This window comes from Podarcis filfolensis (genome assembly GCF_964270895.1).
Source record: "Podarcis filfolensis genome assembly, chromosome: 16".
In the NCBI taxonomy this organism is placed as follows: Eukaryota; Metazoa; Chordata; class Lepidosauria; order Squamata; family Lacertidae; genus Podarcis; species Podarcis filfolensis.
In genome coordinates this window covers 21,209,847-21,234,971 of record NC_139620.1, presented here as the reverse complement: position 1 = coordinate 21,234,971, position 25,125 = coordinate 21,209,847, and the positions used below count along the sequence as shown (strand labels likewise).

The 25,125-nt window shown below is 49.0% G+C and overlaps 3 protein-coding genes across 8 annotated transcripts in view; 1 reads left to right on the top strand and 2 right to left on the bottom strand.

The window, feature by feature from the left end:
* RASAL1 (RAS protein activator like 1) overlaps positions 1–3,748 on the bottom strand; it is a 74,411-nt gene extending 70,663 nt beyond the window's left edge. For both annotated transcript variants that reach the window (XM_083589999.1, XM_083590000.1), the window contains exon 1: positions 3,298–3,748. In XM_083589999.1, the coding sequence (XP_083446125.1) occupies positions 3,298–3,362 (65 nt within the window). In that variant the 5' untranslated portion in view covers positions 3,363–3,748. The remainder of the gene's footprint in view (positions 1–3,297) is intronic.
* A 5,231-nt stretch (positions 3,749–8,979) lies between these two features.
* CFAP73 (cilia and flagella associated protein 73) lies at positions 8,980–24,894 on the top strand. Of its 5 annotated transcripts, XR_014542434.1 has the most exons (9): positions 8,985–9,201; positions 10,994–11,099; positions 12,578–12,682; positions 12,787–12,987; positions 14,008–14,229; positions 15,986–16,144; positions 17,256–17,393; positions 21,239–21,470; positions 21,536–22,174. XR_014542434.1 is itself a non-coding variant. In XM_083590442.1 (8 exons), the coding sequence occupies exons 1-7, from the start codon at positions 9,143–9,145 to the stop codon at positions 17,373–17,375; spliced, it is 972 nt and encodes a 323-aa protein (XP_083446568.1). In that variant the 5' UTR covers positions 8,985–9,142; the 3' UTR covers positions 17,376–17,393; positions 21,239–21,579. The 5 variants fall into 5 exon arrangements, 3 of the variants coding, with proteins under 3 accessions (XP_083446569.1, XP_083446568.1, XP_083446567.1); XR_014542433.1 differs by lacking the exon at positions 15,986–16,144 and having other exon boundaries at positions 8,980–9,201; positions 21,536–24,894; XM_083590442.1 differs by having other exon boundaries at positions 21,239–21,579.
* Positions 20,280–25,125, bottom strand: part of DDX54 (DEAD-box helicase 54) — a 23,700-nt gene continuing 18,854 nt past the window's right edge. The window contains exons 18-20 of the mRNA XM_083589963.1: positions 22,541–22,645; positions 21,586–21,683; positions 20,280–20,625 (exon numbers count right to left, since the gene is read on the bottom strand). Coding sequence (XP_083446089.1) covers positions 20,384–20,625; positions 21,586–21,683; positions 22,541–22,645 — 445 coding nt within the window. The 3' untranslated portion in view covers positions 20,280–20,383. The remainder of the gene's footprint in view (positions 20,626–21,585; positions 21,684–22,540; positions 22,646–25,125) is intronic.

Below are 25,125 nucleotides of genomic sequence, written 5' to 3'. Positions count from 1 at the left end.
AAGTTTGCCTGGTGCCTTCATTAGACACCTTTATGTTGTGGTCTTTCTTGTGAACCGCCCTGAGACCTCCGGGTATAGGGCAGTATATAAACTCAATAATAATAATAACAACAACAAAAATAATAGCAACTCAAGCGTTGGTCTCCATGTGTTCAACAGGGCATGGTAAACAGACACAGGACTGACCCTTCGGTAACGACCCTTTGGTGGCAACAGGGAACCTGCCAAGCAGTTGCTGAATCTGTGCTGAAGCCGGCATAGAATCATAGACTTGTAGAGTGTTGGAAGGGTTCCCCAAGGGTCATCTAGTCCAACCCCCTGCAATGCAGGATTGCTGGGCAGCTGCCAAAGCTGCTCCTCTTCACTCCCTTAAAAGTACAGAATTGAAGAAAGGATGTGGCTCAGAGGGAGGGCAAGCTGTTTTGCATGCAAGAACGTCCCAGGTTCAATCCCCGGCATGTCCAGCTCGAGCTGGGAGAGGCTCCCAGTGTGAAATCCTGAAGAGCTGCTGTCAGTCAGTGTGGACAATATTGAGCTAGATGGACCCATGATCTAATTGGACTTTATATCAGGTGGCCATAATGACAGCTGCCAACCTGGGATGGCTTCCAAAGGTGATTAGACAAATTCATAAGTTCTATCAGTTGCCTTGGATGTATCTGACCTTTGGTCCATCTAGCCCAGAGTTGTCAGCACTGACTGGCAGTAGCTTTCCAGGGTTTCAGATAAGGAGTCTGCCCCAGCCTTACCTGAATACGCCAGGGTAGGCTGTGGCTTTTCCCTAGAGACATAGAAACACAGAAAGCTGCCTTATGCCAAGGAAGACCTCTGGTCCATCTAGCTCAGCATTACCTACACTGACTGGCAGCAGCGCTCCAGAGTTTCAGGCAGGAACTCTCTGCATGCAAAGCAGATGCTTTAACCACTCAGGTATGCCACCTCCTCTGTCACAGGAGGCTTCCTTATACCGATCCAAATCTCTGGTCCATCTAGTTCAATGCTGTCTGCACTGACTGGAAGTGTCTCTTCCGATTTCTGAACAGGGTTTTCTCAGTGCTACCCAGAGGTGCCAGGAATTGAATTCGGGACTTTCAGCATGCAAGGCAGATACCACTGAACGCCAACATCTTTCTCTTGCCATATTGCAGTCCTTAACTAGTGTTGCTTTTACTATTCTTGCCCCAGTAACTTTTGTTAAAGCTTATAAGCATCGTAAGCAAAAAAAATAAAGCTTTCCATAGTCACCCATCTAACTTCTAATGGCAGAGTTGACATGGAGGAACGTTGCGTTTGAATATGGTTTGTTTTGGGGGTGGAAACTACTTTAATAATAAACTAAATCCCTCCAATTATGCGTTATTGTTATTATTGTTCTTGTTGTTATTTCTGCACTTTTGGAAATGTATTAACTTATTTTGCAAGATTTATATACCGTTTGAGAGTAAATAAGCAGTTTAGGGGAAGGAAAAAAACAGTAAGATTATCAGCATGACCGAACAGTATGACTGTACGGAACAACTGCAGATTTGCAGAGGAAAATATCCTTTTGAATTATATACCCAAGACGTGGAATCTAACAAAGGGACAATTTGAATGGATTCTTACTATGGCAAAAAGACTGATATTGATGAACTGGAAAAATAAAAATCCATCTTCAATGGATTGAAGATAAGTACAAACTCTCTACACATAAACAAGTTGTGTACAAACGTAAGCTTGCCATGGACAAATTTAACAATATTTGGAATTCATTTTTATAAGTACCGTATTAGATTAAGGTCTGATTAACTACAATAGCAAGTTTTTCTCCTTTTTTATAATGTGCACTATCTTTTTTTCTGTTTTGTTTGGGTACTATTTCTTGTTTCTTCTTTTTTATGTCTTACTCTGTGCCCTTGTAAATTTCTACTTTTTATTTCTCAATAAAGAATATGAAAAAGATTATTGGCATTAAAAAAATAGTTTTGAACAACTATTTTAAACATTATTTTTTTAAAAAATAAATTAAAATCACACCCAAACTCACAGCAACCTCCTTAATATATACCTTATATACAGAATCGAACCCATCGGTCCATCTAAGTCAGGACTACACTGACTGGCAGCCGTTTCAGGCAGGGGACACTTTGTGGAGATGCCATTGGGACCTTCTGCAAGCCAAGCAGATGTTCCACCCCTGAGCTAAGGCACTTCCCTTAAGACATAGCAACGCAGAAAGCTGCCTTTTACTGAATGAGACCCTTGGTCCATCTAGCTCAGGACTGCCTACACTGACCGGCAGCGACTCTCCAGAGTTTCAGGCAGGGACTCCCGCCCAGCCCTAGCCTGAAGATGCCTCGAATTGAACTTGGAGCCTTCACGCAGAGCAGCAGACGCTCTGTCAGTATCTGCAGGATGGGCGAAAGCCACCGACAGGACAGCTCAGCCGCGTGCTGCTGATGATGGCGAAGCTGCAAGTTCGATCCCCGTCAGGGGCACCTGCGTTATACTCTTGCTTTTCAACTGAGGACCCTCAAGGTCTCTCCCAACTTTACGAGGCTATGACGTTCCTCGGTTTTCTGAGGGACAGGAGGCTGGAGAGGGTCCGGGCTCGCATCACGCCTGCTGGATCCCCCGGAAGCCCTCCGCTCTCTCCCCTCGAGGAGATACAGGAGAGAGACCTTCGCTGTGACCCAGCAGCGGGGCTCGTCTTACGCTCCCGAGCGGTCGCCACCTGCCTCCCCGCGCCCACGCAGTGAGCAAGAGCAGAAGGAACTCCCCACCCCCCACTGCCACCACCTACTCAGCCTTCTGGAGTCGTGGGGATCGGGGACCACAGACGGGGGGGGACGACGGGGGGGGAGGGGGCGATGGCCAGGAAAAAGCTGCCCACTGAAGTGAGCTTGCCAACACCTCCACCCCGCCCGAAAAAACAACAACTGGAGTTTGCCCCGGCAGTGCTGCCGTCGGGGGGCAAGACAGCCGTGGCCCTCCAAGACAACCAGTGCCCTCCGGCAGCCGGTCATGGGATCATAAAAGGGATCCCTGAGGGTCCTCTAGTCCAACCCCCTGCAGTGCAGGTCCAAAAGAGGCGCTTGCTAGCCCTGCCGCCTTCTAGGACCGTCGAGGTTGGGTGGGGAGGCAGAAGAGCCAGGCGACGGCAAAAAAAAACCCCACTGTGGGGGAAAACAAAAAGAGGCGCCGTCTAGTCGGGTCCGCGCTGTGGAGAGGAACTCGGCTTCGGACGGCGGGGGGGGGCCGTCCGGAGGGGTTTGGCGGGGAAAGGAGGGGGTTTCGACGGCGCGGGCCGGCACTCACACGTCCTTGGCCGGCAGGTCCCTTCCCTCCACCACGCGGAAGTGCAGCGACGTGTTCTTGGCCATGCCGAGGCCGGCGGAGGCGCGCTGGCGGCGGCCGCTGCAGCAGCGCTCACCGACGGTCCGCGGGCTGCATGGAGCGCCGATCCTCGACGGCCGTCCAGCCGCAGCAGCCGCGCCGCGCCTGCCTTTGATCCCGCCCGGATTGCAAGGCGAAGGGGCTTTCTCCAGTCAGCAGGAAAGCCGCCTCCTCCTCCTCCTCCTCCTTCTCCTCCTCCAGAAGCCAGCCAGCCAGGCAAGACGGGAGAGAGAGGCAGGCAGGCAGGGGAACCGGTCCGGCCAGGTGGCGATCTCCTTCTCCGCGGAGTTCAGCAGGCGAGAGCGCCCGCCTGTCGAGCTGGCTGCCTTCGCTCGCCTTGTTAAATGCCAGGCGCTCCTCGGCTGCCTGGGCTGCGGCTTACAGGTGGCCGGGCGGAAGAGTGTGAAGCTGGCCCGCCTCCTAGAGGCCGAAAAGGGAAGCGGCGGAGCTCCGTTCCGTTGGTTGTTGGGGGTGGGGGGCGTTTGTTCCTTTGCTTTTAATAATAATAATACGCCTGCTTCTTGGGAGAAAAACAATGACAAACCTAGACAGCATCTTAAAAAGCAGAGACATCACCTTGCCAACAAAGGTCCGTATAGTTAAAACTATGGTTTTCCCAGTAGTGATGTATGGAAGTGAGAGCTGGACCATAAAGAAGGCTGATCCCCGAAGAATTGATGCTTTTGAATTATGGTGCTGGAGGAGACTCTTGAGAGTCCCATGGACTGCAAGAAGATCAAACCTATCCATTCTGAAGGAAATCAGCCCTGAGTGCTCACTGGAAGGACAGATCCTGAAGCTGAGGCTCCAATACTTTGGCCACCTCATGAGAAGAGAAGACTCCCTGGAAAAGACCCTGATGTTGGGAAAGATGGAGGGCACCACAAGGAGAAGGGAATGACAGGACAAGATGGTTGGACAGTGTTCTCGAAGCTACCAACATGAGTCTGACCAAACTGCGGGAGGCAGTGGAAGAGAGGAGTGCCTGGTGTGCTCTGGTCCATGGGGTCACGAAGAATCGGACACGACTAAACAACTAACTAACGAAGAAGAAGAAGAAGAAGAAGAAGAAGAAGAAGAAGAAGAAGAAGCAAAGTTCTCCGGAGTGTTAAGAAACTGCTCTGCTGGATCTGATCTCCCAGCCCCAGTGTTCTGCTTCCAGCAAGGGGTAGCCGGATGCCCCCAGCCATGGACTAGGGCTGGCGTGAAAGCAAAACACAGAAAAATCGAAAACACCTTCATGTTGTTGTTTTTTAAAGGCAGGGCTCAGGCATCCCACCAACCCCCAACCAAAAGAGGCCAGATTAGAAGCCAAACGACAGAAAAGAAACAGTTTTGCTTGGTGCTTAAAGATAAGTGATGATGGCGCCAGACATGCCTCCCTGAAAATAGCGTTCCTCAAGAAGGGGGCCACCACTGAAAAGGCCTTTGAGTCGCTGTCCTGTGGATCCTTCCATACAGTGTTATTTTTCTAGAAAAAGAGGTGCTGGAACTCATGGTGAATGCCTCCCTTGCTCTCTTATAATGGCAATGGCGCACACCTGAGAGATGCCGGAACTAAGTTCCGGCTGAAAAAACTCCCTGCTCCCATTATAGAAGATGTTCACAGAGAAGGCCTTCAGAAAATGATCACAGGGTCCAAGTTAGAGGCTGCTGCTGTAATGTGTCGCCAGAGGGGCTGCCCTTGAAAAGCTAGATCTGAACAGTTATGAGGAACTATGTGCCGCAGACCAGTCAGGGTATTAGAAACTGCACTGGCTACCAGTTTGTTTCGAAGCTTGATTCAAGGTGCTGGTTGTGGCCTTTAAAGCCCACAGGGAAAACCTGTGCTTCTCCATATGTTGTTGGACTACAACTCCCATCATCCCCTGACCATTGACCCTGGTGGCTGGGGCTGATGGGAGCTGGAGTTCAATAACATCTGAAGGGGGGCAGGCTCCCCATCCCTGTTCAGCTAAGCATCCTGGACCTGGACATAGGGTCAGAAGTATGTCAGCAATAGAAAACAAACACCGGTGTCAGTGAATTTACCTTTAATTCAAAGAAACCAAAACAGTGCAAGCCCAGTGATGACAGCAACTCTTCCCTGTAGGTCTTGCCCCAATGAGGCAGTTGCAGTTCCCCTCCTAGCAGTCTAAGGCTCCTTTTTCTTGTCTCTCTTTGCTCCCTGGCCTCTTCAGCAGCCTGCCTCATCTCTGTTTCTTGGCCCCCGTCCTCTCCTGTCTCTGATCCTAGACTGCTCTCTTCCCCAGCATCTACCTGCTCACTAAACCCTGTCGCCTCTTCAACTTCCGACATCTCCTCCTTCCCGTCTGCTCCTTCTTCACCCTCTGATCACTAATAGTCATTCCACCAGCACTCCCCAGGCTCTGAGCCTCCTTCCCCTGGGGGTTCCTCAGCTGGTGACCCCCCACCACTCTCGTGCATCCAGCCAGTCCGTGAAAAATCGGTTTTCCAATGACTTCTGCCAACAGATATTCAGTGTTCTGGGTTTGCTAAGAATTCTCAATGCTCACTAGGCTGCTTTGGGGGCAGTGTCCCCCTGGTTTGGTTTTCCCCTAACGTTTTGTATGGCTGTTGCACTAGTGCAAGGGCAAAAGGAATGGTGTTGCAATAGCACTAGATTTCATATTGCAACAATATTCCTCTTGCCTTTGCGCTAGTACAACAGCCATGCGAAACGTTAGGGGAAAACTTAACCAGTGGAAGTGTGTTGCACAACCAGTTATGCAACAGGGAATATCTAGGAGACAGCAATCTGATGTGTAACCACCCACAAGAGCCATGTTCTTCTTCTGCCTTCTCTTGCACAAGCAATTATCCTAGTCTAGTGCAACTAGTACACCATTAACAGACTTAAACCTAGTGGTATGTTGCATTCCTTTGATTATTAGTATTATTATGAATAGATGAGGTCTATGCATGAGGTCAGGGACGCGGGTGGCACTGTGGGTTAAACCACAGAGCCTAGGACTTGCCGATCAAAAGGTCGGCGGTTCGAATCCCTGTGACGGGGTGAGCTCCTGTTGCTCGGTCCTTGCTCCTGCCAACCTAGCAGTTTGAAAACCTGCTCTGGTTCACCAGAAGCAGCTTAGTCATGCTGGCCACATGACCCGGAAGCTGTACGCCGGCTCCCTCGGCCAATAAAGCAAGATGAGCGCCGCAACCCCAGAGTCAGTCACGACTGGACCTAATGGTCAGGGGTCCCTTTACCTTTTATGCATGAGGTCTAATGGACTGCTAATTGTGGTATTTTCTCCTATAGCTGTTGTTCTCTTGACTTATATCAGAGCTGGCGAATCCCAGGTGTAGGGATTGGCGAATCCCAGGTGTAGCCAAATGCAGCCCTCCAGGGACTCTAAGCCATGTCTCCCCACAAGCCATACCCCTCCCCAGTCCTCCTCTGCAATCTGGAGTGCTATTGGCTGGCTGGACTCTGGAATGTCTCCTGGAACTGTGAAAATGGCTTTTGCTTGCCTAGATGAAGGATGGAGAGATGGGGTGTGTGTGTGAACCTCTGTCTTTTGTGTGGCTGGTTCCAGCTGGCTCCAGAAAGGCGTCATGTCTGAAGGACAGCTCCATTGGTAGAGCATGAGTCTCTTTATCTCAAGGTTGAGGGTGCAAGCTCCACTTTGGGTGAAAGATTCCTGCATTGCAGGGGGTTGGACTAAATGACCTTCGGGGTCCCCTTCCAACTCTACAATTCTATGATTCTATGCTTATGGCTCGGTTCCTGCCAGACCTGGCATGCGGCCACCAAACCATAGCTGTCAAGTGTCCCTTATATGGCGGGACAGTCCCTTATCCTAGCGCCGTGTCCCGCTGCTGTCCCTTATTGATGGGGCTTCATTTGGCTGCTGGCTGGGCTTTCTGCCTTTGGCTCAGAGGGGCTCAGAAGTCGAACATACCTGTGCCCAGAAAATCCCTTATTTTGGCTGCTGATCCCTTATTTTTGAGGCTGCTGGTCCCTTATTTTCAACTCTGTAAGTTGACAGCTATGCCCCAAACAGTTGCCCATGGGGGGGGGGGAATCTGACCCTTGTTCTGACTTCCACAAAACCATTTTGCTACAAAAAGAAGACGTGAAGAGTTAAATTGCCCTTGCTTCCCTTCCAACTCTGCATTTGGCCCTGTGATCTTTTGCAGGAGGAGGAATGGAAAGGACAAACATCCTGTTTTCTTCCTGGGCCCCGGAATCCATTTCTCACTCATCATTAGTGGCATTCTTAATTGCAGTGCGTGGGTGAGAAACTTTAGAAGACGCACTCAGGCTTGAGACTTGTGTCTAACAGGAGACTTATTAATTTCTGACACGATCCAGCCAGCCTGGATCTCTCGGCTGGGTTTCTCTCCCAATTATCTCTGCTGTCAAAAGTCTGGTGCGAAAAATATTTTGATTATTATTTTGGATTTGATTTGATTAAAAAAGAATCACCCTACCTGAAGTGGGAGTAGGCCAGATAATAGCAACCTGCCATTTCAAATTATTTTAAGTTACTTAATGAATGTATTGATCACACCACTAGAATGATAAAAAAAGGACACGTTTACCATTACAATAAGCAAATCATTCTAATCTAAGCCTTATATTGAGTCAGACCCATGGTTCATCTAGCTCAGTATTGTCTACACAGACTGGCAGTAGCTCTCCAAAGGTTTTCAGACACTTACCCAGCCTAACTGGAAATATTGGGGATCGAACTTGCAACTTGAACCTCAACTTCTGCATGCAAAGCGGATGCTCTGACCACTGAGCCACAGCCGTTCCCCTACATTCTGAGCTATAAACATTTTGCACGCTTTACAATTCCCTAACGAGTCCCAAAGGAATCTGAGGAGCTTCATTTTGGTGTGTGTCAATTTTAAAGCGCCCCCCCCCGCCCCCGAATCCTGAGAACCGTAGTTTTCAAGAGCGCTGGGAAGGATAGCTCTGTGAGGGATAAACTACAGTTCCCATGATTCTTTGGAGGGTGTGTGTGTGCTTTTCGTGAACAGTGTGTATTTAGCATCCAGAATTCCCTCTAGGTGTTTGTTTTATTTCACCAGATTTATACACGGCTGCATTGGGGGTGGGGACGGACCTCAAAGCCGTTTACAAATGCTACCAAGCTACAACTCCCATCACCCCTAGCTATTGGCCACACTTGATGGGGCTAAGGGGAGCCGTAGTTCTGCAGACCAAAAGGCCATCCACCCCTGTTCTAGAGCGAAACAGCGGTTCTCAACCTGTCTGTCCCCAGATGTTGTTGGACTACAACTCCCATCATCCCTGAGCCCTGGCCTTGCTAGCTAGGGGTGATGGGAGTTGTAGTTCAGCAACATCTGGGGACACACAGGTTGAGAAAGGCTGTGTTAGAATGAAGCCACTTTGGGCAGCGGTGCAGGAAAAAAAACACTCCGCATTTATAATAGAAAAATAAATGAATAGATGAATAGATGTTTAAAAAGTGTAATGCATAATGGGGGGTGGGGGGGAGAGACTGCGAGAAAGGCGCGCCTTCTTTCGCCATTCAGCTATTTTACTATGTTGCACAAGCGAGGGGGGAAAAAAGACTTCCACGCGCAGCTCAGCTCTGGCGGACGCGTCGCCATGGCAACAGAACGTTGTGCTGGCCGTCTCCTTAGCAACGGGCAGCTGGGTCTCGCGCTGCTCCGGCAATCAAAAAAAAAAAAAAGTCTGCTTCGCCTATTATTGTTTTGTTCCTCTTCTTTCGCGGGCTGCAAGTTCGGCCGCAGGAGAGGGAAGGGAGGCTTTCGACAAGCGGCGATGGATTCGGATTTGGAGGAGAGAGTGCGCGCGGCTTTGCTAGACAAACTGCAAATGATGTAAGTGGGGGTTGGGTTTTTTTGGGAGGGGGAGGGTCAGAGAGAGAAGAGGACACTGGCTTGGGAAACTGTACTGACTGTGCAGTAGCGGGCGAAGGTTCCGCAATGGTTAAAAGGAAGGGCCTCAGCGGTAGAGCAACGCGCTTTGCTAGTGCAAAAAGTCCCAGGACGCAGCATCGATTCCCAGCACCTTCAAGGGGGGCATGGAAGTAATCATGGGCGTAGCCAAGGGGGAGGGGCAGGGGGAAGCTGCCCCCCCCCAAAATCAGGAAAAAATAATACAAATCAATACAAATCTGAGGTTCTGCCCCCCCCCACAAAAGCTTGCACCCCCAACAAAAATCCTGGCTACGCCCATGGAAAGAATCCCCTCTAAAAACACTTGCAGACTAGGGGTCATGTGGGTATTGTGCACCTGTACCACATTAACAAGCAGGTCATTCGCTCAAAGAATGATGGGGACTGAAGTTTGTTAAGGGTGCAGAGAGTTATTTGGAGATCCTCACTATTCCCCTCACAGAGCTACAATTTCCAGAAAGTTTTTGCAATCAATCTGCCTTCCCAGGAAGCTCTGGAACTGTAGCTCTGTGAAGGGAATTGTGTGTGTGTGTGTGTGTGTGTGTGTGTGTGTGACAGCAGCCTTAACAAACCACAGTTCTCAGGATTCTCGGGGGGGGGGGGCGGGGGGAGCCATGACTGTTTAAGTGTCATAGTGCATGAAGTGTATACAGTGAATGTAGCCTACAACTTTGACAGATGATAATAAAATTATTATTATTATTATTTATTTATTTATACCCCACCCATCTGGTTGGGTTTCCCCAGCCACTCTGGGCAGCTCCCAACAGAATATTAAAACCATGATAAAACACCAAACATTTAAACCTCCCTAAGCAGGGCTGCCTTCAGATGTCTTCTAAAAGTCAGGTAGTTGTTTATTTCCTTGACATCTGATGGGAGGGTGTTCCAGAGGGCGGGTGCCACCACCGAGAAGGCCCTGTGCCTGGTTCCCGGTAACTTCACTTCCTGCAGTGAGGGAACAGCCAGAACACCCTTGGAGCGGGACCTCAGGGTCCGGACTGAATGATGGGGGTGGAGACGCTCCTTCAGGTATACAGGGCCGAGGCCGTTTAGGACTTTAAAGGTCAGCACCAACACTCTGAATTGTGCTCGGAAACATATAGAGCTACAGTTCCCAGCGTCCTTAACAAACCACAATTCCCAGGATTCTCTGGGGGAAGCCATGCGCTTCCTGTGTATAGTGGGAGAGACTCCATCAGGCAAGGCCTCTTTGCACCTGCCTTGCCCCACCCTCTAATCTCTGCTTCTCAATTTGTATTGTATTATTTTATATACTGTGTCTTGCCGATGTTTTATTGATTATAGTTTAGAAATTGTTTATTATAACTGCTGAGTGGATTTCTGTTTAACTTTTATATGTTATTATTATTATTTAATACTATTCTAGTGATTGTTAAATGTTACTTTTTTGATATAGGTTACCTATTTTAAAGTTATGTTTTATTATCACATTTTTGTATTGCATTAGATTGTTATAAGATGTACATTTTTTTGTTTCTTCAGCTTGTAAACCGCCTTGAGTATTGTAAGATAGAAAGACGGTATGCAAATTAAGAAAGATGATGATGGATGTGACTTTAGACATTGCAGCCTGCAGGATTTGTAGCAGCAGATGCAGTGGTGTGACGCTAGACTAGCCTGTCTTCCTCAATGTATTTCCTGGATGAATTTTGGACAGGGATTTTGACACCCTTCTGTGTGCCTGTTTCAGGAAAATTCCTGAAAGAGAAGAGGACTTTTTGCCCCCTGCTTGCTGTCTGCTGGAGAAACAAAGGGAACTGGCAGAGGTGGAACAAGCTCTGTTGGCCCAGAGAGAGGTAATGCAAACGCTTTGGAGAACCACTCCAAACCCTCTGTTGGACCAAGTGGTGGCTGGTGTGCCAGTTGGGAGTGGTTGGGGAGAAGGCAGGGAGTCCAACAGTAGATGGCGCCACAGCCAGTGACAGGCAGGTCTGACTGATCCTATTTTGTCCTCCTCCTCCTCCTCTCTGCTGAGTTCTAGAAGGGCAACACAGAGATGGAGGAGAAGGAAGAAGATGACAGCCAGGGCTAACTTTTGGACTGGTTGTAAGAAAGAAGGTAGTCAGGGGAGAGGGCTGATGAGGTTAGTGAGGCAGTTGCTCCTTCACCTCATGGACCAGCCCTCACTGTTTGGCTTCATATAAGAAAGACCTACATCAGGCATTAGGGACGCGGCTGGCACTGTGGGTTAAACCACAGAGCCCAGGGCTTGCTGATCAGAAGGTCAGCTGTTTGAATCCCGGCGACGGGGTGAGCTCCCGTTTCTCAGTCCCTGCTCCTGCCAACCTAGCAGTTTGAAAGCACGTCAAAGTGCAAGTAGATAAATAGGTACCGCTCCGGCGGGAAGGGAAACGGCGTTTCCGTGTGTTGCTCTGGTTTGCCAACAGCGGCTTATGACCCGGAATCTGTACGCCGGCTCCCTTGGCCTGTAAAGCAAGATGAGTGCCGCAACCCCAGAGTCGTTCATGACTGGACCTAATGGTCAGGGGTCCCTTTACCTTTACATCAGGCATAGCCAAACTCAGCCCTCCAGATGTTTTGGGACTACAACTCCCATCACCCCTGACTACTGGTCCTGTTAGCTAGGGATGATGGGAGTTGTAGTCCCAAAACATCTGGAGGGCTGAGTTTGCCTATGCCTGTCTTAGACTTTGGAACAAGCATAGGAACCTGCCTTATACCAAGTCATGCCACTGGTCCATGTACCTCAGTGTGGTCTACACTGATCGGCAGCCCTCGATGAGGGTGGTTTTCCAACCAGCTCCAGCTCCACGTGATGGTGTTATTATTTAATAATAATAATAATAATAATAATAATAATAATAATAATAAATTTTATTTATACCCCACCCTCCCCAGCCAAGACTGGGCTCAGGGCGGCTAACAACCAATCATAAAAACAAGTTGATTAAAATACAATTTAAAAAACAAGATTAAAATACAACATTAAAACATTAGGATGCAGCCTCTTCACAGGAGGAGAAAGGAAAAAGAAAGAGGGGGAGGGAATCAAACTGATTCTAAGCCAAAGGCCAGGTGGAACAACTCTGTCTTACAGGCCCCTCTGTCTTACATTTAGCTTGAATGTGTCCAGTTGGCTAACTATGACAACAACGCAGGGAACTTTGAGAAATGTTTTGCTGTAACCAAGATAAATTACATCCAAAGCATTCCCACCGTCTACTGAGGTAGTAAGCCAATCAGAAAAAGAGAAAGAGAAATCTCTCCTGCCTGACTCCTCCCCGACTGACATTCCTTTGCCCCCCCTTCCAAGGAATTCCAGTTGAAAATGGAAGAGCTGCAGCAACGGCGGAAGGAACTGGAGCTCAAAGAGGCCCAGCTCAAAAAGTCCATTTTAAAGTTTGACAAGTTCCTGAAGGTCTGTAAGTGCTCAGGGGATGAGTGATGTGGTGGTGTGGTCGGCAGGGGTGCAGCTAGGCCTCTCTGTGCGGCTCTTGTGATCCGTAGGCCCATCTCCCATAGGACAATGATGCCAAGCGGAGCCGGGCTCTGCGGAAGGCTGGCGAGGAGAAGCAACAAGCGGCTCAGAGAGAGGCGGAAGCTGAGCGCCTCAAGGAGGAGATTGCGCACCTGCTGGCCGTGAGGGACAAGCTGCCGTGGCAGCTGGAGAGACACAAGGCCTTCCCAGAGTATTTGCAGAAAGTTCTGGAAAAGACGGAGCAGGTGAGAAGGTGGGGAGATTGAGAGAGCAGGAGCCTGAGAGGAGACACTAGGAGGACCCCCCAAAACCCTCCCCGTGTGAAGTTTGTGGCACAAGTCAAGGCCTTCAGCCAGAACATAGGAAGCTGTGCTATACTGTATTGGATCCATTGGTCCATCTAGCTCAGTACTGCCTGCACTGACTGGCAGCAGCTGCCCAAGTCCTGCCTGGAGTTGCCAGGGATTGAACCTGCGACCTTCTGCATGCAAGAAGCTCTATGACTAAGCTGTGGCCATCATGACATAGGTGGCTGTCTTTTACCAAGTCAGAACATTGCCTGCACTGTATTGTCTGTGCTGAATGGCAGCTGGTTTCTCCATGGTTTCAGACATTCCCGGCTCTACCTGGAGATCCTGGGGAATGGATCTGGGACCTTCCGCACACAAAGCAGATGCTCCAGCACTGAGCTATGTGTCCCTGGATGCTTTCTGTTATGTACTGAGTAGAATAGGATCCAAAATGCAGCAGTCTGATTGGTCCTAGAACAATAGGATCCAAAATGCAGCAGTCTGATTGGTCCTAGAACAATAGGATTTAGAATGCAGCAGTCTGGTTGGTCCACAGGAGCCACCCAATCCAGCTCCAGGTGGAAGGGAATCCGCAACCTAATTGGCCTACAGGAGAATCCCGGAATTAGCCAATCACGTGGGGCCCATGGTGTAAATAATGTATATAAGGCAGACATTCTGCGGGAACTTCCATTCCTCCTCACCACTATGAGCTGAATAAAGAGCATGAAATCCACTCTCGACTCCGAGTATATTTCACTTTCCCATGGCTAGTACAGTCGTAACTCGGAAGTCGAATGGAATCTGTTCTGGAAATCCGTTCGACTTCTGAAATGTTCAGAAACCAAAGCGCGGCTTCTGATTGGCTGCAGGAAGCTCCATCAGCAATGGCTAATGGTCAGGGATAATGGGAGTTGTAGTCCTGTACAGACTGTTCAAAGATGCGTTTACTCTCCATCCTCTTATCCATCCCAGTTTCAGGGCATCCCAGAGCTGATTGCCCAGTTCCAGGCTCTGATGGCCACCCAGGCCACCTTGGCCCAGAGGGAGCTCTTTGGCCAGGAAGCTGTGGAGGAGGAACGTGCCCGCCTGCAACGCTACACGGAGGAAAGCAGCAACCAGATCTTGCAGCAAAACAACCGGGTGGCCGAACTGCAGGCGCAGCTGGAGCAAGCCCAGACCAGAGTCCTGGAGCTGGTAAAACGATGGGATCCAGGAAAAATGGTCAAAAACCTTTCTATTCCGTCAGAGATCGGCAGGCTGCCATACATCTGGGTTTCCCCGGATACATCTTGGAATCACTCAGAAAAATGGCGTTCGGGCGGGTTTTTTGCCGAATCGGCAAAATGTCCAGGGAAACGCTATGTCAAGTTGGGCTATTTTTTTTTTAATTCTTTAAAAATCAAATAAAAGCCCCAAATCAATTTTTTTGGGGGGTGTCCCCCCACCAAAAGCTGAACAACTCTGTCCCTGATCTTTTCACTTTGGGGACCCGGCATCCCTAGGCAATGTAGAATACATCTTCCCATAATAGCTGATTTCTAGAATTTTATGCGTATGGGGAACGTGGGGGAGGGGTAGTACTCTGGTGGGGGACACTTCATGCTCCTTCTGGGGTAGTTTGCCCCCACCCTGCACTCAGAAACTCTGTGCATAAAAGTAATGTGGGTAGAGCGGTTAGAGGGTCAGACTAGGACCTGTGAGAGACCAGGGTTCAAATCCCCACTCAGCTATGAAACTCACTGGGAGTGACCTTGGGCCAATCAAGGCCCCTTAGCCTAACCTACCTCACAGGGTTGTTGTGGGAATTAAAATGAGGAAGGGGAGAACCAAACATGCTGCCTGGAGCTCCTTATAGAGAAAAAGGTGGGAAATAAACAGAATAAACAAATACACAAAGCCTATGCACAGGCAGGGCAGATGTGGGGTGCCTTTGGCCCTCCAGATGTTTTGCTGAACTACAGCTCCCACAATCCCTGCTCATGGGCCACGCTTGCTGGGGCTGATGGGAGTTGTAGTTCAGCAACACCCGCAGGGCCCAAAGTTCCTCACACATGCATGAAAGAGGCAAGAGGCACCCCTAACTCTCTGTTCTTGCTAGTAAGCTTGATCTTTATTGATCTGTTGCAACAGGGTGCTCCCCTCACCCACAGGAGAGAGGAGGAACCCAGAAAAATGGCGCACAAGGCCTTATAAAGACTTTTGAAATTGCCACCCTGTAGATCAAGACCATCCCCAGAAACATCATACAAACCGTATTTTTTGCTCTATAAGACTCACTTTTCCCCTCCTAAAAAGTAAGGGGAAATGTGTGTGCGTCTTATGGAGCGAATGCAGGCTGCACAGCTATCCCAGAAGCCAAAACAGCAAGAGGGATTGCTGCTTTCACTGCACAGCGATCCCTCTTGCTGTTCTGGCTTCTGAGATTCAGAATATTTTTTTCCTTGTTTTCCTCCTCCAAAACTAGGTGCGTCTTGTGGTCTGGTGCGTCTTACAGAGTGAAAAATACGGTACATCACAGAAAGGGTGTAACCTAAGACCACCCCTCAGATACATCATACCTACATCACAGAAAAGGCGGTCTAAACAGAAATTTGAATGTTGTTTTTCTCCTGTCGTTGTTTATCTCCTGTATGGCAGGTTACTTGACTGGATTTCCTGGGGAGCCTGGCTAGTCTTTTGTAATGATACATACTTAGTTCCTGGGCCAGGTTACAGGCTCACACCCTATTCATATCTTAAATGTGCCCTTAAGACAGGATTTGTGAGGAAAGAGACAACGGGGAGGTTTCCCACTTTGACCTTGCAGAGAAAACATTTGCTCAGTTTAGGAATCAAAATGGTTCCAGGTCGGTCTTCCTGTGCTGATCTATGTTCATGCTTGGTTGGTACACTTATGAACATTACCATATATCTAAGACCAAAAAATTCCTATCGCACTGGCCTGCTGCAGGAGTCTAACTGGGTTTGCATCCAGAACACCGCTGCCGACAAGACGTTGGAGCTTGGGAGGATCAAGCTGGCAGCTTTGAACCTCTTCCAGATGGTTGCAAAGCACAGGAAGCTGCCAGCCGACGTGCCTATGGAAGACACGGCAGCCCAACTCGATGCGGTCAGTGGGAAGGCACAAGTGACCCCCCCCCTTTTAAGCGGCTCATTGGGAGCTTTGCAAGCAGTGGGCAACTTAACAGGGCCCCAGAAATGTCCATCAGCTCAGACACCAATCTTGGGCCCTCTGAGATTGATGGGGCTGGACTGCTGCCATTTTAAATTCCTACACTGTCCTTGAATGCCCGGCACTGTGCCTGCTCTGTTGGCAGTTTAAAATGGCAGCTTTCCAGCTGCCTGAGCCTTTGGTCTGATTCAGCAGAGCTCTTACATTCGCTCCTTTCCTCTTTAATTTCCTTCTTTACCCCACCCTCTGCTCCTTACCCTCACCCTCTGTATGAATCTCCTTCAGAATGGGGCGGCGTAGGGGGTTGCATTTACCACCCCTCACAAAAAACCCTGTTCCCTCAGCATGGCAATAGGGTTTGTCAGCAGGGGACGGGATTTATTCGAATTCAAATTTCACTGACTCATTTCACAAAAATTGAGATCTCAGTTGATTTTTTAAAAGAGCCCCAGAAACCCACCCTCAGAGTGGTTTGCAAAAAGAATAAAACAACAAAATGGTCAGTATATACACGTTTAAACAACAGCTATGGAAAACATTTAAAAATAATTGACAATAAGCTGAACAAAAACAAAAAAAACTAGTTTAAAACGCTTGCCGGCGTCCTACGTGTCTGAGTACGCTTGCCTAACCAAAAATATTTATAGCAGAGTATAGCGAAGCACCCGCAGGGAGTTCCCAAGTTGGGGTGCTGCAGCATTAAGATATTGATTTATTATGATGTACAATCTGCACAGTCATGTGAGTTCTGCAGATTGGAGCTGTCAGGTGGGCGCATAAGGAGCAAGGTGATTCCACAAGTAAACTGGTTCCAAGCTGTTTAAGGGTTGCTTTTAAGAATAGCAAACGCCTTGAAGTTGGCCTGGCAGCAAATTGGCAAAATTTAGTCTATTGTTATTTAACTTTCCAAAGCTCTTTCTGTTATTCTTATTTGTTCTTACTGATAATTTTATTCTTTTATCTCTTTAGTAAACCACTTTGAGTTTTTCGTTTTACAATCATGAAATGTTTGCCCCAGACTGAATCTTTGTTGCTCCGATGCCACTAGGTTGAGCTTTGTGTCGTGGACTTGAACGACATCTTGGCCAACTTCCGCAAAGGGGAACCCACGCCAGTCCCTCAGCCAGAAACAGCAGCAGCATCTCGCTCCGAGACAGACCCCAGCTAACCACCTCGACCGCCTGGGGTGAGTTTATTATCATCACCATCTAATTTATTACCAGTCCTTCAACCAGCAGGCCCCAGGACAGGTTACAGCCCTTTAAAATTCAGAATTAAGAAAAGTTAAAACAGGTTATGAAATTAAAAGACACCTGCTTCTTGGGAGGAAAGCAGTGACAAACCTAGACAGCATCTTAAAAAGCAGAGACATCACCTTGCCAACAAAGGTCCGTATAGTTAAAGCTATGGTTTTCCCAGTACTGATGTATGGAAGTGAGAGCTGGACCATAAAGAAGGCTGATCGCCGAAGAATTGATGCTTTTGAATTATGGTGCTGGAGGAGACTCTTGAGAGTCCTATGGACTGCAAGAAGATCAAACTTATCCATTCTTAAGGAAATCAGCCCTGAGTGCTCACTGGAAGGACAGACTGTGAAGCTGAGGCTCCAGTACTTTGGCCACCTCATGAGAAGAGAAGACTCCCTGGAAAAGACCCTGATGTTGGGAAAGATGGAGGGCACAAGGAGGAGGGGACGACAGAGGACGAGATGGTTGGACAGTGTTCTCGAAGCTACCAGCATGGGTTTGACCAAACTGCAGGAGGCAGGGGAAGACAGGAGTGCCTGGCGTGCTCGGGTCCATGGGGTCACGAAGAGTCAGACACGACTAAATGACTAAACAACAACAAAACAGGTTACAGTCTCAGGAATAAGCTGGGCCCTGAAAACTCAGATCTTAGGTGCCAAAGGCCAGAGAGAAGACGTGTGCCTTCGGCATTTGCCAAAAGCTCTGCAGTGAAGGTGCTAGGCCAGGGGTCGGCAACCTAAGGCCCATGGCCCACAAGCGGCCCATGGGGGTCGTTTAACTGGCCCATGGACCCCCGCCACCTGTGCACTGCGCTAAACTGGTGCGGAGCAGAGTGGGGACCACCTTCCGTGACGCTGGCCGGCTTCCTATTGGCTGCTGGAAGCTCCTGCAGCCAATGGGAAGCTGCGCACGCCTCCTCAGCGCCGGAAATAGCGCTTGCGCATGCGTGTGTGCATGCACTCTGGCCCACCATGACGTCTGCGGGACCGTGAACTGGCCCAAGCCACAAAAATTTTGCCAACCCCTGTGCTAGGCGCACCTTTGTGAGGGAGTTCCACAACTTAGGGGCTGCCACAGAGAATGTGCTTAGTGGCCACTGAATCCAGATGTTTTCTGGGGGCAGGGAGAACCTTAAAAGAAGGGGGAATGGAACTGAGTGGTCAGAATCCTGAACAAGGGACAGTTTGACACAAGTCCCATTTGCTTTATTTTAATGTCTGTTGCCTTGAGGCCCCGTCTCCAAACACCAGGACAGAAGCACCAGCATTATAACCAGGAAAACCGATACACTCTTCCCCATCTCTAAATGCACCCTTATAGTTCTAATCAGATTAAACCCCCTAGTCTGTCCCCAGTGTTTTCTGTCCACTGGCACAAAGAGCTATTGGACCAGCAGGTGGGCGAGTGTTAATGTTGTGCAACTGACGAACCACGCAGAGCAGCTGTGCTGTTGGGAGCTCGCTGTACAATGGATTGCATAACCTGTTGCTCAAGCAAAATCGCTGGTCCTCTTGCTCAGGCAGTCTCCGTTCTGTTGGCACAAAACCATTTTGCCAGCAGAGAAAGTATAAAGCTAGGCGACTTTGCTGTGGCGCTACATTGGAGACAACCCATTGAAGTTAACAGACGCCAGATGGCGAGCTCCGTCAATTCCAACAGGTGCATTCTGAGTGGGACCAAGGTAAAAAGGTAAAGGACCCCTGGATGGTTAAATCCAGACAAAGGTAACTATGGGGTTGTGGCGCTCTTCTCGCTTTTCAGGCCGAGGGAGCCAGTATTTGTCCACAGCTAGCTTTCCAGGTCATGTGGCCAGCATGACAAAACCGCTTCTAGCGCAATGGGACACCGTGACGAAAGCCAGAGCGCACAGAAACGCCATTTACCTTCCTGCCGCAGCAGTACCTATTTATCTACTTGCACTGGCGTGCTTTCGAACTGCTGGTTGGCAGGAGCAGGGACAGAGCAACGGGAACTGATCCTGGCATGGGGATTTGAACTGCTGACCTTCTGATTGGCAAGCCCAAGAGGTTCAGTGGTTTAGACCACAGCGCCACCTGCGTTCTGCAACAGCTGCATTCCGATTAGAACATATACAGGATAAGCACTTCTTCCACAGCAGTTTGCTCCTAAGGGTTCTGCACATAGGTGAAAATCACATATACCCAAACCCCTGGAGCTGTCCCAGTAGACTGTGGGTGAGGGGCAGAAAGAGAGAACCCCCAGAGCCAGCCTGCTAAGCAGGCCTTGCCCAAAGCAAGCGAGGCTGAGAGCTTCAAAGCTCTCTTTGAGCTGGGTCTGCTGAGGGTAGCTTGTCGGGGCAAGGTGCACAAAACCCGGGAGGCTATGGATGCTCGTGCCGGGTGTCACATATGCATTCAAGAGCTGGTGCACTGAGCAGGCCTTCCCCCCCGCCCCCGAGTGAGGCAGAGAGCTTAAAAGCTCTTTCTGCTCCAGGTAGCTCCAAACGGGCCCCAGTGCGAACAGAGCTTTTAAGCTCTCCACTTTGCACAGATCCAATTTGTGCCATTCCAGCCGGGTGCACGGTTGAAATTGCACACGTGAAAACGCACATCAGATGCAGCCCACTGTCTTCCCTTTGTTAATTTTTCAGTGGTGATTTTTTTTTGGGGGGGGGGGGCTCAGTAACTGATGGAGAACAGGTGAGGGTGGGGGAGACCCGCAGGATAAATGTTCAGCCCAGACCAGATTCAAATTCAGAGCAGCAGCTGAGGGTACAGTAGAGGAAGGTTTGGGGGTGGAAGATGGCATCGATCCAAACAGATTAACAGAAAAGGTAGGAGGGAGAGAGGAACGCTCGTAGAAGCTTGGCAAAAGGGTGCTTTTAATCTTCCCCAGAGTTTACACAGCAAATAAATGACGGTTGTCGGCGGAGCTCTCGGAAGCCAGCTCACACCAGCTTTGCCCCCGCCTACATCCTCTTCCGCATCTTGCCCTTCTTGGCTGCCCCCCGCCCAAAGGCCGTCTGGCGCATCTCTTGCACCCGCTGCCGGTTGCGCGACTTCAGGCGCTTCAAGCTGCCGCTCTGCAGGAAGCGCTGTTTGGCTGCCTTCTTCCGTTGCCTCAAGATCTGCTGCTTGGTTTTCAGCTCGGAGCGGACCTTCCCCTGCTGGGGGCCGCGGCTGCCGTGGGAAGATGGGGCAGGGTGGGCACCTTCAGAAGGAATCACAAGTGTGCGCATTATTATCTCATTGAAGTACAGTAAGAATGCAACGTGTGTATATGTGACGTTCTGGTCACTGTAGGCGTGGAGTGGCCACCGAGACCATATAACACCGGTCCTGAAAGACCTACATTGGCTCCCAGTACGTGTCTGAGCACAATTCAAAGTGTTGGCCCTGACCTTTAAAGCCCTAAATGGCGTTGGCCCAGTATACCTGAAGGAGCATCTCCACCCCCATTGTTCAGCCCAGACACTGAGGGCCAGCACCGAGGGCCTTCTGATGGTTCCCTCACTGCATGAAGTGAAGCTACAGGGAACCAGGCAGAGGGCCTTCTCGGTAGTGGCACCCGCCCTGTGGAACACCCTCCCTTCAGATGTCAAGGAGATGAGTAACTATATAACCTTTAGAAGACATACCTTTAGATGAGTAACTATATAACCTTTCTATATAGGAAAGTTTTTAATGTTTGATGTTTTAATGTGATTTTTAATTTTGTTGGGAGCCGCCCAGTGTGGCTGGGGAAACCCAGCCACATGGGTGGGGTATAAATAAATTATTATTATTATTATTATTATTATTATTATTATTATTAGGTCCACAAGCTGCTGTTAGGATTCCCAGAAGACTTGAAAGCTTGAAGAACTACCCTGCCTCAAACATGTTTCTCCATATGCCAACATGACGACCTCTCCCAAGAGCAAAATGTTTTGACTTCTACCTTAAAAGATGGGCCTATTTTCCACCTCCTGCCAAAAGTGGTAGGGTGAAGGAAATATGGTCCATAATGCCTTTTCTTTAGGGATGCTGAAATAGACTCTTAAGTTGTAAGAGGGAGCCAGGGGAAACTACACAGACACACAATTCGTCCCCCTTTGACCTGTGCACTGCTTCAGAGGCAGCCAGGGGAAACCACTCATATACCATGTCCCCTCCCTGGGAAAAAACTCACCCCTCCCTTTCCGCTTCTTCCCGGCTCTGCGCTCTCCTTCCCGATCTGAGTCCGAATCCTGATCGTCTATCTTGTTCTTCTTTTTCCATTTGTCGTAGCTGGGGTATGCCGGGTCAGGAAACCACACAATCAATTCTCTTTCCACGCAGCGTGCCAATATGGACCGTAGGCTGCTTTGCTCACCAGGCACCCTTTCTCCCCAACCTCATCGAAAGAGTAGATGGCTTCCCAGTGAGTGCTTGAGGAGCTTGAGAGGGCAGCAGCAACTCTTTAGCAGGTCTTGTGGGGAACTGCTGCCCCTGCCAAACTTCTCTCGACATTAAGACGCTTCTCCTCTCGTTCAACTGAAATCTACCCTGCTATAATCTAGTACAGTGGTACCTCGGGTTAAGTACTTAATTCGTTCTGGAGGTCAGTTCTTAACCTGAAACTGTTCTTAACCTGAAGCACCACTTTAGCTAATGGCGCCTCCTGCTGCCGCTGCGCTGTCGGAGCACGATTTCTGTTCTCATCCTGAAGCAAAGTTCTTAACCTGAAGCACTATTTCTGGGTTAGCGAAGTCTGTAACCTGAAGCGTCTGTAACCTGAGGTACCACTGTTCAGAACAAGCCATTGCCCTCTTTGATATGACAGCGCTTCGGCTTCCGAAGAATAATAATATCACCTCCTGTCCTCAATAATCTATTCTCCAGGCTCATTTCCTCTATCCCCAAACCAACAGCTATGTGGCCCCTATCTGTTCGCCCTCTCCACCCTTCTGTACGACACAGGAATTCTATAGGAAGCTGCCTTATACTGATTCGGGTCATTGGTCACTCTAGCTCAGTGTTGTCATCACTGACTGGCAGCAGCTGCCCAGGATTTCAGACATGGATTCTTCCCCTGGCCCTGTCTGGGATGGACCTGGCATCCACTGCATGCTCTACCATGGTGCCATTTGCAGCTGGAAGGATACAGGTTGCCTTTGTAGGAGCTGCTGATGTAGGCACCACTTTCCGTTCGGATCTTCTTCTTATTTTCCTGGCCCGTCTGCCCCACAAACCTCTTCCTTTTGCGATCCCTGGAGAAGAGGAGAGAGAGACACAAACACAAATACAGTGGGGCCTAGGGTTAAGAACTTAATTTGTCCTGGAGGTCCGTTTTTAACCTGAAACGGTTCTTAACCTGAGGTACCACTTTAGTTAATGGGGCCTCCCGCTGCACGATTTCTGTTCTCATCCTGAAGCAAAGTTCTTAACCTGAGGTACTATTTCTGGGTTAGCGGAGTCTGTAACTTGAAGCATTTGTAACCTGCAGTGTCTGTAACCCGAGGTACCACTGTAGAGCAAAATGCTCTCCCCAAGGAGGTTCGGCTGGCACCTTCATTATACACTTTTAGGCGCCAGGCGAAAACATTCCTCTTCAACCAGGCCTTTGGCCAATTGACATCTGATGCCCTTTAAATGCGTTTGTGGGGAAGGGACTGTTTGGGGGGCTGAGCAGGTTTTACTGGATTGTGTGGTTTTTTTGTTGTTCTTGTTTTGATTATGTATTTTGTGTTTTCATCTTGTACATTTGTGTTGTGAGCCACCCCGAGATCTGCGGATGAACGGCGGTATACAGATTTAATTAAAAAAATTCACCACCACCTGTTGGCTGAACTGATGGAAAGTCTTATAGGGCAGGAACAGCTAGGCCTGGTGCTCGTTCAAGATGTCGCTGGGACTCCAACTCCCAGCAGCCTCAGCGGGCGTTGGGAGGGCAATCATAGCTGTCAACTTTTCCCTTTTCTTGCGAGGAATCCTATTCGGAATAAGGGAATTTCCCTTAAAAAAAGGAAAACGTTGACAGCTATGAGGGCAATTGCAACATCTGATGGGTCTCCCCAACCCTTGCTTTCGGGTCCCACCCCTGTCATTCAATGGAGGGAACTTTGGAACTGCTCACCCCTTTGAAAGAAAAATTTGTACTTGCAAATAAAAAAAGGAAGGGAAAATTTTAAAAGAAAATAATTATCTATGAATAATAATAAGAAAAAAAGAAGCCACCATCAGTTTGCATTATGGATACACTAACTATCAGTTAACGTGCATCTTAAGATAGGCCCCATTCACGCCACACATTGAAAGCGGTGCAATATCACTCTAAACAGTCATGGCTTCCCCCCAAAGAATTGTGGGAGCTGTTTGTTCAGGGTACTGAGAGTGCTTAGGCTGTCACAATCCTGGCTACAAACGCAAAATGGCACACAAGCAGCTTCAGAGCAACCTAGCAAAGGCTGACTGGAAACCCAGGCTAATGTTTTATGTATCAACAGATGGCCTTGTGTCCCCCCCGCCCCCAACAGCCCACCAAATTTATTATTAGTAGCTCATTGTGGGAAGTATAAGACGATGTTTGTTGTTAATCAAGCTTTCACTGAAGTAATAGGTTACCGTTAAAGGTTACCCGCCCATGCCAAACCTTGGAAACCTAATGATGATTAACGATAAAACCATTCAAGGTCATTTGAGAATAGTGGTGATTGTGCACGCGGGTGCACATACACACACATTGTGATGTCCTTGCTGCTACATAGCACCGACTTCACTGTAGAGATTACCAAATGAGATCTGAGACAGGAAGGTGCATTGTGGGGGTTCTCCTGCAGCCAGCCAGGCCGTTATCCAGAATACTCCATTACTTACACACACACACACGTTAAAACCCCTGTTTTTCTCCCCCTACCCTCCGAACAGCCAGACGTTTTCCGTAAGCAAGTGAAGTCCTCAAGTAAGCTGTTTCGTCAGGATTTCCCCGAGCTAAAAATCTTATTTCTGAAAATCTTCGAAACCTGCCGATACCATCCAGATGGTGCTGTTTGGGCTACATAATGATCTTATGTAGAATAAGCTCGCTGTACAGCACAGCTCCTACTCCAAGCTGTTTGGTGCCCAAAGTCCCATTTGAAAATCTAAGGAACTGTTGTGGGCACCACAAAATACCCCTTTCATGGCACAGAAACTGGAAGTGCTCAGATTCGCCACCGCTCTCCTCCCCACAAACAGGCAGAATACCTACATCTTCCCCCCCCCCCCTTTCAAGAGCCAGTATGGTGTAGTGGTTAGAGTGTCGGACTAGGACTCTGGGAGAGCAGGGTTCGAATCCCCACTCAGGCATGAAGCTCACTGGGTGACCTTGGGCCAGTCATGTCTCAGCCTAACCTACCTCACAGGGACGTTGTTGTGAGGGTAAAATTGGAAGTGGGGGGGGGAGAAGTATGTAAACTACCTTGAGCTCCATGGAGGAAAGGTGGGATATAAATGAAATAAATAAAAAAGGTAAGACTAACCCCCCCCAAAAAACAGGCAAACCTCCATAACCAACCCCTGCACAACCACAGTCAATGTGGGAGGGGGAGGCATCAAATATGTGTGTTTGAAGGGATGAAGGAATGTTTCTAGAACATTCTGGAATGATTGCTTTGGTTTTCAGTTGTGGGTGCATTTTCCACCCCGGGCTTCTTCGGGGGGGGGGGGCCATAAATTCACCATACACAAATTCAGTCCATCAAATATCAAT

Bases quoted from the DNA above. Each gene is read 5' to 3' on its own strand.
- CFAP73 (XM_083590442.1), top strand. From the start codon at position 9,143: ATGGATTCGGATTTGGAGGAGAGAGTGCGCGCGGCTTTGCTAGACAAA. The intron at 11,100-12,577 runs GTAATGCAAACG...CCCCCTTCCAAG, and splicing joins CTCTGTTGGCCCAGAGAGAG to GAATTCCAGTTGAAAATGGA. The intron at 14,230-15,985 runs GTAAAACGATGG...GGCCTGCTGCAG, and splicing joins AGACCAGAGTCCTGGAGCTG to GAGTCTAACTGGGTTTGCAT.